This window comes from Monopterus albus, unplaced genomic scaffold (assembly GCF_001952655.1).
Source record: "Monopterus albus unplaced genomic scaffold, M_albus_1.0 scaffold235.1, whole genome shotgun sequence".
Lineage (NCBI taxonomy): Eukaryota > Metazoa > Chordata > Actinopteri > Synbranchiformes > Synbranchidae > Monopterus > Monopterus albus.
Window position 1 is genome coordinate 749,906 of NW_018128115.1, and position 17,415 is coordinate 767,320.

A 17,415-nucleotide genomic window follows, 5' to 3' on the forward strand; every position below is an offset into this window, starting at 1 on the left:
CTAACGGTAACATATATAATGAGAAAAGAATAGGTGCCAGGATTGAACCTTGGGGAACACCCGAAGAGAGAGGGGCTATTGCAGAGGTAGAATCATTGATCATAACTGAAAAGGTCCTATTGGTCAGAAAAGAAATAAACGATTTGAGCACAGCACCACACAAGCCGACGCAATGTTCAAGACGGGAAAGGCTGCTGTGAGATCTAGAAGCACCAGAACAACGGGACTCTTTGCATCAAGCACTGTAAGAATATCATTGTGTACCTTCAATAGCGTGGATTCAATGCTGTGCCGGGACCTAAAGCCTGATTGAAATTTATCAACAGCAGCATAAAGAGGTTTATTAAAGACTTTTCCCTCCGGGTCACCGTCCCCTCCACTGTCCTGCTGCATCTCTGAAGATCACACAGATTGGAGAGAACGCTCGGGCAAATGTTACCGTGTTCAGAGCAGCTGAAGCTCATGTGAAATTCATGTGCAAATTCCAGAATTAAGACACAGCTGGTGATTTCTTCTGTTTATTTCCCATAACCCCCGTCCAGAGACCAGCAGCATCAGTGAATGTGGTGTCCTCACCGTCATGTGAGTCCAGACCTCGGTTCAGCTTAGCGCTCTGTGCCGTAGACCTCCACTGTTGTCCACCCCCCCACCCCCCAGTGAGCCACACCGTCTGTTTCCAACAAACAACTCCACCATGTTCTGTGCAGTGTGAGGGACTGGTGGACCAGTGTAACCAGTGGTTCTGTCTTCCTTCAGACACTGTGAACAGTGATGGCTGTTATTAGACTTTGGAGTTATTCAGGCTGAATGTCATTTTTACTTTCTGTCAAATGTCATTTCCTGTAGAAACAGTCAGACGACTGAAGAAGAAGAGGACCACCGTCCTGTTTCTTCCAAGTCAAATGTGAACATACCTGCTGTGACTGGACAGGACCAGGGTCGGACTTCGCCACATGAGGAGCTGACGTCAGCAGCTCTGTCGAACGAGCACCAAGCCAACAGACGTTTGCATAAGGTTTGAAGCCACACAGATAAATGTGCTTGTTCTAAACCTCAGAGCTGGAAATCGGAGCATGTGGATCTGTTTTCACCACACATTGTGCTGACCAAGAGCATGTAGTCATCTAGATACTAGACAAGCACTGACAGTAGGTTTTCACATCAAAATGTTCATGATGAAAACTTGTTTTTATTTGTTTTTTTATTTATTTACTTATTTTTCAGGTATTAAATTCTGTGTATTATCAGGAAACAGGCATTCATTGAAGTAGAAACCATCAGTGGCAGAAATACTCACATTCTCGGTAAAAGTACCCGTGAAGATACTTCATTACACATAAAGGTCCTGCGTTCAAAATCCTGCTTAAAACATATCCTGTGAATGATCAGATTATTGATCCTGAGTGATCAAAGCTTCAGCAAGGTTTTAATGTTGCAGCTGGTTTTAACTACGTCATATACAGCTAGGGTTCCCAACCTATGGCTCGGGTCCCTCCAAAGGGTCACCAGGTAACTCTGAGGGGTCACCACATGATTCATGGGAGAAGGAAGAAGAGAAATAAGCTGTTGATATTTGCAGTCCACGTGTCGAAGTGTCCTTGGGCACTGACCCCCCCCCCCCCCCCGTTGCCCTCAATAGTTAGAGCCATCGGTTGAGGTGGCGCCGCAGATGGCTGCCTCGGTTCTGTACTGGAAACAAATTCCTTGTGTGTAACATACTTGGCCAATAAAGGTGATTGTCCTCCTAATGATACAAGTGTTTGGATGACGTGTTGCTGCAGACGTTGAGCTTTTTGCTAAAGTTAATCTGAATGCAGCCTAAAGGCAGAGACACACCAAGCCGACGTGAACGACCCAGCGGCAACGTAGGTCGACTGCTGCGTCACCTCATGTCAGCTTTGTTTGGGCCAGTCGGACTGAAAAAGTGGCACAGATGACAGCCAACAGCCGACTGGCATGTATGTTCTGCTCCTGTGTAACAGAAATAACTCATCCTACCAGCAGGTGGCGGTGTCTGTGGTTACCATTCAGAAAGGGAAAGAAGCAGAGCCAGAACACGGAAGTATAAGCTGTAAACAAAACACTTCTCATTCTTGTGTGCTGATTTGCTAAGCTCAACAACCAATCAGAGTGGTCTCTCTCTTTCTCCGACGAGGCCTGACCCCCGATGTAGATTCAACATGTCGAATCAGCCGAAAAGCCACCGACAGGGACTGACTAGTGCCAGTGGTGCAGGACATACTGGGATGACCAGCCCTGACAGACGCTCACCAGTGGTGACCGTCGGCTTGGTGTGTGTCTGCTCTAAGAAAGTGGACAGAGAACAGCTGCCAATGATTTGCACTTTTCATGTCAGATTTAAGAATCTGCTGCTGTTCTGTGTTTGTATCATTGTGAAGTAAAAATCATGGCTCTTGAATCAGCCTGCTTGATGTGCATCACTGTGTGGAGCTGAAGAACCAGTCACACACCAGAACTAATCTGCAGGCAGCCAGTCATCAAGTGGTTTGCTGTTTTGTTTCACACAGGATGGCTCTGCACAACCAACAGAAGTGGAGGGCTACCACAGTGACGTGGCTCCATCGGCAGAGAAGAAGAGACATTTACCTGCGTGGATGATGGCGGCTGTAGCAACGACAAGCCCCTCCTCCGCCTTGAAAGGTACTGTGTTCATATTTCTGTTTTCATTACTGGACAACAGAGAAACAGGCGTAAGTGTTTGTCTGTAGAAGTCACCGCTGTCCAGTGACACAGAGAAGGTGTTCACTGGACACGCCCACAAAATGGCAACAAGAACCTCTGATGCATCAGCGAACTTGTTTGTTTGTGGTGACAGCTTCAGTTTCAGCTCAGCCTCAGGTCATGGGTGGTGAAATATTATCACCGGAAAGTCCCAAACATCTCTACACTTATTTCTCTGCTGAATGCACAGCTCTAAACTGAATCTCAGACAGATAGCGCACCAGAGTATTTTATATTTATTTACATGGAATAAAAATCTTATAAAAATTAATCAAATCAAATTTAAACTGTACAGGGTTAAACATAAAAGTGTTCATTATATGTAATATACAAGTTACTGTTTTAATACACAATGTGAAAATGATAAGAGTTGCGTGATAGGATGTCATATAAAAATACTACAATACTTTAGTAGCAGCATAATTCAATACTATATGGTGATAAAACTAAATCCTTCTCTTTCTATAACAGTGACATTATTGGCAAAATGTGATGCCCAGTGTTTGTTGCTTTCTTCTCTCTCTCCTCTATCCACCTGCCTCAACCGGTCGAGGCAGAAGGCCGCCCACCAAGGGGTCTGTCAGAGGTTTGTTCCATTAAAGGGAGCTTTTCCTCCCCCCGTCGCCAAGTGCTTCTCAGGGGGTGTTTGTTGGGTTTTTCCTCTGTAGTAATAATAATAGTAAGGTCTATACCTGACTTGAAGTAAGTCATACCTGTTTCCAGTGCATGTTGGACTCCACCAAAGCTGCCCTTTGTCATCGATTCTGTTCATTATTTTTATGGACAGAATTTCTAAGCACAGCCAGGGAATGGAGGGTGTCTGTTTTGGTGGCCACAGAATCTCATCCCTGCTTTTTGTGGATGATGTGGTTCTGTTGGCTTCATCAGTTCAAGACCTACAGCGTGCACTGGAGGGGTTTGCAGCCGAGTGTGAAGCGGCAGGGATGAGAATTAGCACCTCCAAACCTGAGGCCATGGTTCTCAGTCAGAAAAGGTGGACTGCTCTCTCCGGGTTCAGGGCGAGTTGCTCCCTCAAGTGGAGGAGTTTAAGTATCTCGGGATCTTGTTCACAAGTGAGGGAAAAATGGAGCGGCAGGTTGACAGATGGATCGGTGCAGCGTCCGCAGTAATGCAGTCTCTGTACCGGCCCGTTGTGGTGAAGAAGGAGCTGAGTCGTAAGGCGAACCTCTCAATTTACCGGTAGATCTACGTTCCTACCCTCACCTATGGCCATGAACTTTGGATCATGACCGAAAGAGTGAGATCGTGGATACAAGCGACAGAAATGAGTTTCCTCCGGAGAGTGGCTGGGTGCACCCTTAGGGATAGGGTGCGGAGCTCAGTCACCCATGAGGAGCTCGGAGTAGAGCCACTGCTCCTCCACATAGAGCGGAACCAGTTGAGGTGGTTCGGGCACCTGTTTAGGATGCCCCCCTGGACGCCTCCCTGGGGAGGTATTCCGGGCATGTCCCTCTAGGAGAAGGCCTCAGGGCAGGCCCAGGACACGTTGGAGAGACTGTCTCCCGGCTGGCCTGGGAAGACCTTGGGGTTCCTCCTGAGCAGCTAGAGGAGGTGTGTGGGGAGAGGGAAGTCTGGGAGGCTCTGCTCGGACTACTGCCCCCGTGACCCGGTCTCGGATAAAGCGGATGAAGGCATCTTCATCTCATAGTGGGGAATGATGGCTTCCTCTGTGGCGTCCTGCCATGGATACCACACCTGTTCAGTATTTTGTGTATGGTTGCCACAGCATCATATCATCTCCATGTATAGACAGTATGTCTGACTGAGGCCTGATGAATATCTAAAGCCAGTGAGACGACTCTGTGACCCTGTTCAGCTTCTTCTTCGTCTTCGTCTTCTGAGATTTCTTTCTGTATTTTTCTTCTTTCCTGTCTATGAATCATGTGACAATTTATCTAGAGACCCCTTGGAGGGGCCTGAGCCATAAGTAGGGAACCCCTGGACTAAGCTAACTATATAAAGCTGTTAAAAGGAGCTCCACCTGGAGCAGCTCCAAGAGCTTTGATGACTACTACTGTCACAGTCCCAGGAGACAGTTTACTGCAGAAGGAAGTACTTGTTGCAGTCGGTACTTTTTACCATGCTAACTCTGAGAGACGAAGCAGTCCAAGTAGCTTGAAAACAGTCCTGATTTATTCAATGAACACAGGTAAAAATTAACATTACACGCTCAGGTATCTTGCACCTCCAACATGCACGCAGGCAGCTGAAAGATGAAAGACCCTGAACCCAACAGGGCTATACATTATATCGCCTCGGGCTAATAACATGCTAACAGGAGACACCAAGCCGCAGCGTCTCCCAGGGACAGCTTTGCAGCTGGCCAGAGCAGTAGTCAAAGCATGAGGAAAAATCAATGTGTGATTGTCTGTTGATTAAGTGGTGTGTAGCTAAAACATTCTAACACGACCTCTAGTGACATGTCATGACATTAAACATAAGAACATATTATGGCTAAGGCTACAGTTATACACGTCATAATAATAATATTAAACACCCTGTCTGCTGACAGTCATCAACTCTTCTCTCTAGTTATCCTTGACCAGATGTACCCTGTAGAAACTCATGAGAATGACTAAGCATTAACAGTCTAACTAGACATCCTGTCTACTCTAAAACATTTCTAATACATAAAGTATTTAACCAATATCTGTCTAACTAAAAATACCTAACATACTTGTACACAACTTTGACTTGTGTAGTATCGATCAGCCTCTTGTTCCTGTGAAACCCTGGGCAAATAACGTTTCTTTGTTTTAGTTCAATCGGCTGTGAAGAGGAAAAAAGCACCTGCATCAAGCAGCACTAAACAAACAGCAGCCAAACAGGCCACGCCCACTGCAGCTGTGGAGGCGGGGCTTATTGGGGAGGAGGAGAAGAGGAAGATGAAGATGAATGGAGAAGAAGCAGCTCAGTCTAAAACAGTTAAGTATAACTGTTAGTGGGTGTTACTGTGCATTGCTGTAGCTTAAGTGAGTGGAGTTGTTCAACTTTTTTATTTTAGAGATTCATGTGGGGAGGCAACAGTGGTTCAGTGGGTAGAGCAGTCGTCTCCCAACCAGAAGGTTGAAGGTTTGAATCTCGGTACCTCCAGTCCACGTGTCGAAGTGTCCTTGGGCAAGACACTGAACCCCCTCGTTGCCCCCAATGGTTAGAGCCATCGGTTGAGTTGGCGCTGCAGATGGCTGCCATCGGTTCTGTACCAGAAACAAACTCGTGTGTAACATACTTGGCCAATAAAGGTTATTATCCTTATCCTATCTCCAGCTTTGATTTTTTAAATCCATCCATCTGCCTCCTTTTCAGTTAAACAGAGTAAATCAAAATAAATGCTGCTGTAAATTAAAATATGTTAAAGTACTACCATAAACCCTAGTGTCGTAAATTAGGACTAACGGTAAACACATACCACTATGGTGCCTTTCGAAGTGCACAGCATTTAGTCCGTTAGTCAGTGAGAGTCTCAGCTTACAATTAATTGACGGTACTTTTTTTAACTTATTTGTAAGGCTTTTATTTTACAAGTCCATGATTCCCTGAAAGTTTCCTGGAAAGTAGTTTGATTCTAGTCAAGGGAAAAACAGACACAAAGTTGTTACCAGTTCAGTTAGACACAGCGGCCCCATGGCATGCAGCGCAGGCAGCCTGTCTGTGTTTCCTAATTTCCTAGCTGCGCTATTACTGTTTTCACGACAGGCACATCACGTTGACTTTTGACCAAGCAGCCACCTGTTGACGGGTGTGTCCAGGTAAGCGTGTCCACTGTGCTAGCAATCCGCCAAACGTTCAGACTCACATGTCTCTTAAAGGGGATGTGAGGTCACACACTGATTGGATAATTGCATGTCACGCCCAAAACACGCCCCTGCTTTAATGAGGAGATCAAGTACAGCCCTTTTGCTACTTGTGCCGACACTTGAACTGTTTTTGCTCGTTGTCAAATTACCGAAATGAGCACGGACGCACCCAAACACCACTTGTGCAGGCAGATCCTGATCAGCCACAGTGGTTCCTTTAAACAAGGCCCAGTAAGTGTCCAGTCTCTTACTGATTCCATGTGAGTTTCATTCACACTCAATGCTCCATCTCTCATTCTTTTATAACTGGAAACTTTATTTTTGCTTATGCTGAATTATCTGTTTGTCTGTAAACACATCTGCACATTGCACGTGCAGCTCACCTGCTCCAGGTTGTGTTTGCTTTTAGAAATAAGGGATCACACTGTGTTTTACCTGGAATTAGAACCAAATGACGTGTTTTTTTTCCTGGGAAACTTCTTTGGAGATGCTTTGGAAATATTTTGGTTATAAAGTGTTACCAAAAAGACAAGTTCTCTGTAAATTGAAGATGTCTGTGGGCTTTGGACTCTTGGTCGACACCTGCAGACGTCACCTTGTAGTCTAGGATCTTGTGATGAGAATTTTTCCTTTATAAAGTAAATGATTAATCAAGGGGTTAAACTAGATCCCCAGCAGGTTAACTAATCATCAGTTCTCACAGACTAATGAGAATCCTTTGACATGGTTTGTCTCAGGGTGCCCCCTCAAAGGAGCCCACGGTCAGGTACCTGAGTGGATCCACCAGGTCTGAGGTGAGCGATGAGTCTACCGGCTTCACTGTGGAGGTGGAAGAGGCAGGAGCAGGAGGCGAGACGTCCGCAGCTGACAGAAACACCACTACATGGCCTTCTGACATCGGTGAATCTGAGGAGGAGGACAGGAAGTCAAAACATGGACAACGGATGATGAAACACGCAGAGTCCATCGGGTCCGTCCCCGCCCCATCCAGACCCCGGCTCAGGACACCATGTCCATACAGGAAGGACTGCTACAGGTACTGTTACCCAGGCTGACTGGGCTTTATTTCAGGTCCTGTCACAGAGGTCTTACTGTGATTTTCCAGGTGAGGAGCACACCTGAGCTGATGGAGCCACAACCTGACTCAGCTCCTTCTTGTCAGAGACGGGAGCTCTCGGCTCGTTTCCTCAGGTTTTCCTTCTCACATTTAACTTGCAGCATTAAGTTAAAGTTGAAGGCATCCAAGATGGCACCAGTGTTGGTGGCTGCTCGTCTGTTGCTCTCATTCTGGCTGATGATTGTGGCGTTTTTAATTGTTGGTGTATCAAGGACTGAGTCTCTGCTGGTGTATGATCGCCGGTTCCTTTTGGACCTTCAATTTAAGGGCGGGGATCTATGTGTGCTTAGACGTGACGGACGAGGAACTGTTCCCCCGGTTTTATCGGGGATCCCGGCTTATTTGCTCCAGGCCTCGGCCTTGTTCCCCTGGCGGAAACGTTTCCGTTGGTGGGGCCGGTGTAGTGGGCAGTTGGTGAGACTAAAGGCTCATCTTACATACTCTTCGTCTAGCCCCTGCCTTCCCCCGCTCGGCTTCACCTGCGTGGGGTGGATCTTTGTGCTTTGAAGCCGCTTTGACCGGTTTTGCAACCGGTGGTGCCTCAAGCCCGGCACCTGGCAAGGTTTGGCCTGGTGAATGTCCGCTCGCTGAGGAACAAAACCTTTATTTTAAGGGACTTTTTTAACTATATGGATTTGGATCCTCTCTTTCTCACAGAGACTTGGGTGGATGCCGGGGATTTTAGTGCTTTTACGGACCTCTTGCCGGCGGGTTGTGCTGCTACCTGGTGTTTGTTGTGGGTGGTGACGAGGGACAGCGTGTGTTTTTAAAGCAACCTTTTTTTGTAGGCAGTGTACTTTACCCCTGCCTACGTTTTCTAGTTTTGAAATGACTTTACTTGAGGTGGGTCGTTCGGATCCTGTACTGTGTGCTGTCATTTACAGGCCACCGAGATATAATAAGGACTTTGTAGGTGGGCAGTGGACTGGTCACTGACTGTGACACACTGTGGTCATCTGGGCTGTAGGTGAAGCCATGAGGCTGTGTTCCTCACTCAGCCTTCTGCCGGACCTGCCTTCCTGATGTTAGTTTGCACCACCTTCTAGTTCCTGGACTGAGATGCCTCAGAGTTGGCCCTGTGGGGCCTCTCCTCCGCTGTCTGCTGTGATAAATAAAGGTTGCATAGCGAGCAGCAGCAGTGGGCCCTGCTGTGCACACATAAGGAGTTCATCACCTCTAAAAGATGTTTGTTTTCCAGGAAGAACCTGGTCCATTTCCAGGAGTGCAGTCACCCCGGTGACAGTGACTACGAGGCGGAGGAGGAGACAGAGGAGGCCGACCGACCCGAGTGCCCCTACGGCGCCGACTGCTACAGGTCAGATAGCACAGCTCCGGCATGATCAGCACCAGAGGAAAAGGAGGGAGTGAAGGGGATGATGGGAAGTTAGTCAGGAGGTCCCAGGCACAAGTGATTGAATCTGATTTATGACTGAAAAACGTCTTCATGTTTCACGCTGACTGTTTGTTTCCATCACAGGAAGAATCCCGTCCACAGGAAGGAGTACAAACACACTGAGAAACCAGGTAGGCTGGTCTTTGTGTGTTACATGATGTTTTCAAGTTGTCTTGGCTCTGACAGCAGGTTTAGCAACAGTCCGACCTCAGAAGGAGGAGCTGTCGCCAGAGCTTCAGGGTCCTTCAGCCCCTCACCTCCTCCTCCTCCTCCTCCTCCTCCTCTTAATGAAACAAACACTCTTCACTGATAAACATGTTGTTCCCCGTTTGTTCTGAGAGACTGAAGAAGTGACGGAGGCCATGTGTTGGCCATCAGAGCAGAGGGTTTTCACTCAGGGACGAACAAGGACTAGAAATAAAATATACTGAAGATGAAGTAAAATAAAAATACCAAACCATGTTACGGCACATAGCTTTGCTTCACATATTTTATTGTATTACATAAATGTAATAACTCATAGTGACAAAGTAAAAACATCATTTTACAAATTTGCTGGACACTCCTACGTGTGTCAGGCCATTGGTGACACACACTTACAGAATATAAGGCAGATGTGTTTCAGTGTTGCCTGTTATTTCTGATGTTTCTACTGTGTCAGTCCCCTGATGTCTCACTAAGCTCTGACCTTGTGTCGCTGCTTCCCGTCCATGTCAGCGCCCTGTACCCGGCTCCAGTGTGAACACCACTGAGCTCCTAAACCGCCACACGTGCACAGATGTAACTGAGATGTGAGCCACGTTGCACAAGAATAACAACCAGGTGGTGTGTGTGGCGGTCAAATGGCCCAGTTTCCTCCCAAACCACTGGGTTACGATATGTTCCTTCCAGTTTGTCCTGATCAGAAGCTTCTCCATAAACGTCCACCACATGTTGCTGTCGTTGCTTGCCTCCATTTTTATTGTTACTGGTCTGTGAGGGGCAGGTGGCGAATGATGACGACAGGCCGTATGTGCAGAGGAGGAGACGTTAAACCCAGCCTCGTTCCCTCCTGTGACTCACTCCGGGTTGTATCACCCTGTAAACATGCTCACACTTTCCATGTTTCTGTAGCTTGCTCTACTCGTACCATCCCCAAAAAGTTCCCCGCTGATGATGAGGAGGAAGACTCTGAGGACGACGACAGCTTCATCAATGACGACAGCGAGGACGTGGGCGAAGACTCAGACTACGTCCCTCCTGACTCCGACGACAGCGGCAAGGAGGACGTCAGACGGCTGCAGAAAGAAGCAGCGGCCTTCGTGAAGAGGAGGAAGTAGGTGTTTGTTCTAAAGCGGGAAACAGGTCGGTGTGAAAACTGACTCATGCAGCTTTTTATGCGAGTTTAGAAATGTGTTTACAGGAGATAAACAAAGTTTGTGTTCTGAGACTCGAACAAACCTCTGTTTGTAAACTGGGAATGCTCTGGGAATGCTCTGGGAATCACTGGGGGAACTCCAGTGGTGTTGCCGGGAGCATGAGTCCTGGATGTGATGGTTTTCATTGTATTTTATCAAGTTCGTTTTCAGAGTCAAGTCAGTGTTTATTGTCATATGCACAGTTAGGAAACGTGTTTCCCTGTACAGTGAAATTCTTACTTTGCTGTCGACATGAATGCCACACACTGTTTCACACTTATGAACCTGTGTCCTTGTAAATATGTACAGTTAAGGAGTTTTAGATCTTTTATAATTTGACTCTTTTTGCTGTTGGACTGGTTTTCTTCCATTCTTCAAATACAACCAGTGAAATCAGAATCTGCTGCCTCGGTGTCATGGTGTTGTCTAACAGGGTTTTTGTCTGCTGTCTAACAACCTCTGAACAATTTCCAGCATCTTTTACAAGAAAAACAACACTTGGTTGTATTTCATTAATTAATCAGCCACTATGTTTTCTGTAAATGACATCTCTCACACGGCACCATTCAAAGGAAATGTTCTGCCACAGCACCCGAGCCACAACTGCCTCGTCTTGTACAGTGTACCGTATTTTCAGGGCGCCCACTTTGGGAACCACTGCCCTTTGGTCCTGTGTCAAGTATGAAACTCTGCTGGAAAATACTGAATCGATTCCACCTTGACGAAGTGCCCACGTACATTAGGGCATATGGTGGAAGTCAGAGTTTCTTTTGTTCACTCTGAGCAAACCGAACCAGACCCGTAGTACCCGTCCTAATGACGGCAGCCGCAGCATCACGCAGGTTTCTCTACTTCCTGTCATACCAACAGACTGATTATAGAAAAGGCCATCAAATATTTTGACCTCCAGTGTAATTGGGAGCTCCCCAGGACGCCACCTGGAGCTCACTGTCCATCACTGCAGCTTAAAGCAGCAGACTAATGGTTGGACCCCATTTACATGAAATCACTGCTGCCCGTTTTGTTCTCATGCAGCTGTTCGGTTTCTACCTTTTCATGGATGTTTCACTTCATTTCTGTGCAGTTTGCTGATAAAACTCAGCCGTTGCATTTGCTGCTGGATTACACAACTTAAAGAAGGTTCATGAGTCGGCTCATAGATTTTCATGTCATACAGAACGGGGGTTCATACTGGGGGGGCCTTGAAGTCCTTGAAACAGCTTGAATTTAAATGTTTTAAAGGTTTGGAAAGTGCTTGAAATTCCAACTATTTCTTTCATAACAAGTAGCCGTGTGACTGAATAGTTTGCTTATTAGTTGTAGAAATAAAACAAGTCAGAGCCTAAAGTGAAAGCTGCTCCACCTGAGCTTTGCTTGTACGATCGCGTGTGCTCCCTGGTGATAAGGGTTTCTAACCTGCACCGTGAATGTTTGAGTGATGTGCAATGACGACCATATTCCAAGACTAATTTATACGTAAACTCTGGTGATTCCAAAGGGGTCATTTACGCTCTCTTGCCCCTGTGCATGTTGTCTGAGTCAAAAACCAAAAGAAATGTTTCAGTTCATAAACACAAGACGTGTGTGGAGATGAAGACAACAGGCCTCACACAGCCAGGGATTGTTCTGTCTCTGCAGCCTCACACAGAGCAGCTGAGTAACGAGGAGTTGAGAGACGAACATCAGCAGGTACCAGCTCTGAGGCCGCGACTGTGTAAAAAGCTTTTATTTCACAGTTTACAAAATACGATGCAGGCCAGAGATGTTTCTCTTCTCCATGACTGATGGGACAGATTTAACCAAAAAACTAAGTAGAAAACAAACCAAAAAGGAAAAAAATAAAACAAAACGCTCTGTACGATTTACAAAAATCTCAAGAACCCGTGAACCCAATGGAAAGCCAGGGGCCCCCCCCCCACCCCTCCATAGTCACTGTGTTGAAGCTAGGAGCTACTTCTTGGCGTAGGTGATCTTCATGGCGCAGGTCGCTGTGATCCTGAAGCCCTGCAGCGCGTCTTTAGCCACGCCTGCCTGCGTGTCACTCTCAAACTCCACGAAGGCGATGTCGTGTTTCCCCGGGACAAGCCGCACCTCTTTGAAACCAGGAAACCTGCACGGGACAGGGACACGTTTACACACCGGCCTCATGTCAAAGCAGGATTAAACAGCATGGACAGTGAGCGCAGCACTCACTGGTTGAACAGCATGGACAGCATCATCTCATTGGTCTCTTCCGGAAGGTTGTTGAGGAACAGGATGTAGTTGGGCGGGTTGTCTGGAACCTGAGAAGACAGAGGCCCTGGTCAGTGCTGCCCCCCAAAGGTGCAATGTGACAACTACACAACCCTGCTCTTCAACCAGGTAAGACCAGAATCTTTCTGACAAATCAGTTTGATAAGAACAGTGACCAGAGGCAGAAACTAGCTACTATATAGCTCTAACTAGCTGCAGTACTGCCAGCTAGTTAGAGACTATATAGCTCTAACTAGCTGCAGTACTGCAGCTAGTTAGAGCTATATAGTCTTGGTGATTCCTTAGCAAATTGTCTGATTTAGCTCATTTTAGTTTCTTCATGCTGACAACTGTTACTTCCTGTTTTTAGTTTGTTTTGCCTTCATTCATCGTCACCTGGTTCTTAGTTTGTGTTGATGTTGGTCCTGTAATGTTAAAACACCGTGTGCTCCTGTCGACAATCTTACCTGCACTACAGGCGTGTGCACAGGTGCTGCTGACGCCTGCAAACAAACACAGAGGGTGAGTGAACAACATGTCCACACCAGTCTCTCTTCACACACCAAGACAAAAGGCAGGGATGATGAGAAATAAACTGGTTATTAAAATATTTCTTGACACCTTTCAGCCATCAGTCTCACTGTTAAACCACAGTGATGTGTAAAGTTCAAGGACCCAGACGCCGTCAGGTCCCAGCTGAGGAGGAAGCAGTGTCATGTGGCTGCTAGAGCGTTGTACACGGCGGTCGCTGTGTCACTGGGATGTCGTAGTACGGTCGAAGGTTTGATGCTCTGCACACAGCGAGTATTAGCACGAACGCTAACTGGAGCAAAGCCTGGATTCATTAGGCTGATATTTAAAAGTCTGATCATAACAGACAAACATTTTTCTGGATGTAGTTACTGTACGATTGTGACTAAGGGACGTGTGAAAGACGACGTTACTGCGTCAGGATGACTCAGTCGTGTCGGAGCTCTCTGACAGCAGACGCTGGCCCTGACACAGAAACACGCAGCGAGCTAGTGTCGGCGATTATATCGGCCCAGCCGATTCATCTGAAGAGATTTCTATAAGAAACCATTTGTCCTTCCTCTCTCCCTGTAGGAATGATGTGTCTGGGTGTTTTGGTTGTGCAGTCCGGTCTTCTAGCAGGTCTTTGTCTGGACAGGGGGGGGTCATGTGGCTCTGGTCTGATGGAGGCTCATCCTCCTGGGTCATGTGCCTCATAGATGTTTGTACAATGCAAGTGTTTATAGAAGGTTCTTCATGTATATGTTGCCAGTGACATCTCAGTCTGTGATTCGACCCCACTGTGTGGAGAGAACTGCCATCTGCAGCGTTTTAGTGCGTCTGTGTAATGTGTTTTTATTTTGTTTTCATCTGATGTGCAGCACTTTGTGTCTTACATTTAGAAAGGTGCTATATAAATAAAGATTGCTTGCTTGAAACTGAAAAATCCAGTCCTGAAGTGAGCAGAATCGAATGGCTACCTGGGGGCTCGGGAACGAACGGTCTACACTGAATGTGAGAACTGTAATGAAGGAGCTCAAACACAAGCGAACAGCGAGTGGTGACAGACCAATGGCTGCGTTTGTGAACCTAAACTCAGTGTTGCTGAACGAAGCTTCACTCACCGCTGCTGGCTTCTTTGTGGCGTTAGCTGCCAGCTCCTGAGCCTTCTTCTTCTTCTCCTTCTTCTTCTCCTTGTCGGCAGAGGAGCCCTTGACCTTGGTGATGACCTCAGAGTCGGTCTTTGCGTACTGTATCCTCTGGAAAACAATGGTGAGTACTGTCAACACTGTTTCTGCCGTATTGATCCCTTTAGATTTAAGACTTTTTAAATGAATTTAATACGTTTTTCATGCTCATTTCAGACAATCCGTAATAAGCCCTACAATTATCTATAAATGTCCATAAATCAATGGACATTCATATTAGTCCTTCCCAATCATTCTCAGTAATATAATGACCATGACCTGGACCCAGCTAAGGGGCAGAACCAATGGGCAGATAAACCACTGAAAAAACAGCTATGTTTTTGTTACATTTGACCATTTTGAGTCGATGGGCTTTAAGCTACAAATATAAAAAGGGAGCTCGTGAAGCCTGTTAAACTGGTGACCACTGTGAGGGCAGCTTCGTTGTCCTACCATGGGCTTGTTGTAGAAGGGGAAGCCCTGCAGCTGCCTCAGGGCATTGGTGGCAGCAGCGAGCTCTTTGAAGACGACGAAGGCCTGTCCCCTCATTGGCATGGTCTTCATGGCCACGATGTCGATGATCTGCCCGAACTGAGAGAAGAGCGCGTAGAGCGAGCGCTTCAGCTCTGAGGATGAAGATGAGACAAAACCTGTCAGACTGCAGTGACACTGCTGTGACCACGATTATGTAGGTCGATAGGACTTTACTGCTCCCACAGTGGGGAAATTCCTGTGTGATGAGTATACTTCAGTACTGATGATGGTACAGTGTACATGTACAGTCCCAGTGTATCGTACTGTTTGGAATCAGCTGCAGAAGGATCAGTGATGGATATTCACTAGTTACAGCCACACCTGAGTCTGTGCAGGGTGGATCAGTGTACACTCACCTTCCTTCTTGATTTTGTCATTGATATTGTTGATATAGATGGTGTGGTTGGGTCGGATATCCATGGTGGAGCCTGAGGAAACCACAGGAGCTTAGGTTTAACAGTTTCCATCTACTTCAGTTCTTTCTTCAAGGTTAATATGATGCTGAGGTTAGTTTACATTCAGACCTTGTAAATGATGAAACCTTTGCTTCTTTATTTATGACAGAAAAGAAACACGCACAAAGTTATTTTACATCTGATTAAACTTTCAATACTGCACGAATAAGCTACTAGTTAGAGGCATTACGGAAACACGGTGGTTTTACAAACTCACTTTCCACCTGAAGCGGGTTCTTTGTTTTATCAGCACGTTTTATCAAGTGAGTTAGTGGAACAGCTTAGCTCCCGTTAGCATGCGTTAGCCTAACGTCAGCTCCACTCATTCATAACGTTAGCTTAGCGGCGATTAGCTTTCAACCGAATGCTAGTGGCCTTCCACTGAAAATAAAACATTATGTATATAAATTAACCCGTTCAGCCAATTTGCAGGTAGATCAGCGGCAGACAAAGCTACATAAATAGAAAAAACTCACTTTCCACTCACAGCTCTCACGTCCAACAGGAAACACGACAGGTCACCCCGGCTGCTGCTCTTATCATAGTGAACTCTACCGCCACCAGCAGGTCAGGAGGCTTTACAACTTACTGCGTATTCATAAACAAAAACAATTAATAAAAAATAGTTGACATATTATGCTATAACATACTCATATCAATCTATGACTGTATGACTGGACACAGCAATCACTCCGGTGCAATAAAGTTGTATGAAAACTCAACTGCCATAAAGTAAATATACGCATATATGTTTCTGTCTCTCTTTTCCTCTCATTCCTTTCCCATTTTTGATTGCACATATTTCCTATTTGAATTTTTACTGCTATTTTTTATTATTTCTGTTCGCATTGTTATTTTTTATTCCTGTTGTCTTACAACACACTGAGAGCCTCTGTACCAGAGTCAGATTCCTGTATGTTCAAACATACTAGGCAATTACAGTCCATTCTCAATGTTACAGCATATTCTATTCTTAATTGCTGTAACATTTTGTACTTTGTTTTACTATATTCTATATCATGTATTAGTATATTTAACAGTATATGTTCTATTCAATACTATACTATAAATGATTGTGTTAATATGGTGTGCTGCTAAAATGCTTTATATACTATATCATAAATCTATTAACCCAAAAATACTATCACTCAATTACATTATATACTATGAATGCTACAGTGTCATACCATATACACTTACAGTGCTGCACAAATGTATCATATTCTCACATTTATTATACTTTGTTGACTTTTGTTACTAAACTACTACAACAAAACAGCAACAGAACTTTGGCTGGAGCTAATATATATCCTTACAACGGTGTACAGTCATTGTATATAGTTCATTAATACTAAAATCTAGCCACAGGGGTTGCAAGCCAGTGACTTCTGTGTCGGTCCCAAGCCCAGATAAATAGAGAGCGTTGTGTCAGAAAGGGCATCCTGTGTAAAACACTTGCCAAAATTATTCATTCAAATCGGATTCACTGTGGCAAGCCCTAACAGGAATGGCCGAGAGTAGAGTAGATTCTAGGAGGCAGTGCCGTTTTTATTTTTTGTTAACCAGCTCTAAACACTGTGTTCCAGTTCACAGTGAAAACCTGGAGCCACTGATGATTTTATTCAGGCTGTTGAAGCTGTGTCGGACGTCTTTAGCAAACTTTGTACCAGATGTCATCTGTGGTTCACTTTGTATTGTTCTGCTTCAGTGTGACTTAATTAGTTTATCACATTATGTTAATGTTGTTGTGACATGTTCTACATCAAGTCTCTATGAGATAAGTGGTAGAGATAATGAAAGGATGAAGGTACTTATTGGATTGTATTAGTACAGGTGTCTGTACTAAACATATAACTGCAGAACACTGAAGTTTTTCAGTCGCAGCTTTGAAAACATGTAATCAAGCTACTGCACAAACAGAGTGAGCACAGCAAGTTGTAACATGTCTACAACTATTTCAACTATTTCATTCCAGAGCCAGGACTACCTACAAAAAAGTACAGGGAAAGTATGAGGACACAGTTAGTGAC

The 17,415-nt window shown here is 45.5% G+C and overlaps 2 protein-coding genes across 5 annotated transcripts in view; one reads left to right on the forward strand and one right to left on the reverse strand.

The window, feature by feature from the left end:
• Positions 1–11,250, forward strand: part of aplf (aprataxin and PNKP like factor) — a 17,755-nt gene extending 6,505 nt beyond the window's left edge. Inside the window, exons 5-11 of the mRNA XM_020620237.1 lie at positions 847–1,015; positions 2,529–2,661; positions 5,524–5,687; positions 7,298–7,596; positions 8,876–8,992; positions 9,155–9,201; positions 10,184–11,250. Of these exons, the coding sequence (XP_020475893.1) occupies positions 847–1,015; positions 2,529–2,661; positions 5,524–5,687; positions 7,298–7,596; positions 8,876–8,992; positions 9,155–9,201; positions 10,184–10,389 (1,135 nt within the window). The 3' untranslated portion in view covers positions 10,390–11,250. The remainder of the gene's footprint in view (positions 1–846; positions 1,016–2,528; positions 2,662–5,523; positions 5,688–7,297; positions 7,597–8,875; positions 8,993–9,154; positions 9,202–10,183) is intronic.
• A 928-nt stretch (positions 11,251–12,178) lies between these two features.
• Positions 12,179–15,962, reverse strand: snrpb2 (small nuclear ribonucleoprotein polypeptide B2). 4 transcript variants are annotated; one of them, XM_020620249.1, is made up of 8 exons: positions 15,603–15,781; positions 15,455–15,479; positions 15,287–15,358; positions 14,850–15,022; positions 14,334–14,468; positions 13,167–13,202; positions 12,661–12,749; positions 12,179–12,577 (listed from the first exon to the last, which is right to left on the reverse strand). In XM_020620249.1, the coding sequence occupies exons 3-8, from the start codon at positions 15,348–15,350 to the stop codon at positions 12,418–12,420; spliced, it is 657 nt and encodes a 218-aa protein (XP_020475905.1). In that variant the 5' UTR covers positions 15,351–15,358; positions 15,455–15,479; positions 15,603–15,781; the 3' UTR covers positions 12,179–12,417. The 4 variants fall into 4 exon arrangements, with proteins under 4 accessions (XP_020475905.1, XP_020475904.1, XP_020475906.1 ...); XM_020620248.1 differs by lacking the exons at positions 15,455–15,479; positions 15,603–15,781 and adding an exon at positions 15,862–15,962; XM_020620250.1 differs by lacking the exons at positions 15,455–15,479; positions 15,603–15,781 and adding an exon at positions 15,873–15,949.
• Between the last annotated feature and the right edge of the window lie 1,453 nt (positions 15,963–17,415).

Coding starts and splice junctions, on each gene's coding strand:
- snrpb2 (XM_020620248.1), bottom strand. CDS start 15,350: ATGGATATCCGACCCAACCACACCATCTATATCAACAATATCAATGAC. Junction 14,469..14,849: donor CCTTCTACAACAAGCCCATG/GTAGGACAACGA, acceptor ATTGTTTTCCAG/AGGATACAGTACGCAAAGAC. Junction 12,578..12,660: donor CTGTCCATGCTGTTCAACCA/GTGAGTGCTGCG, acceptor TGTCCCGTGCAG/GTTTCCTGGTTTCAAAGAGG.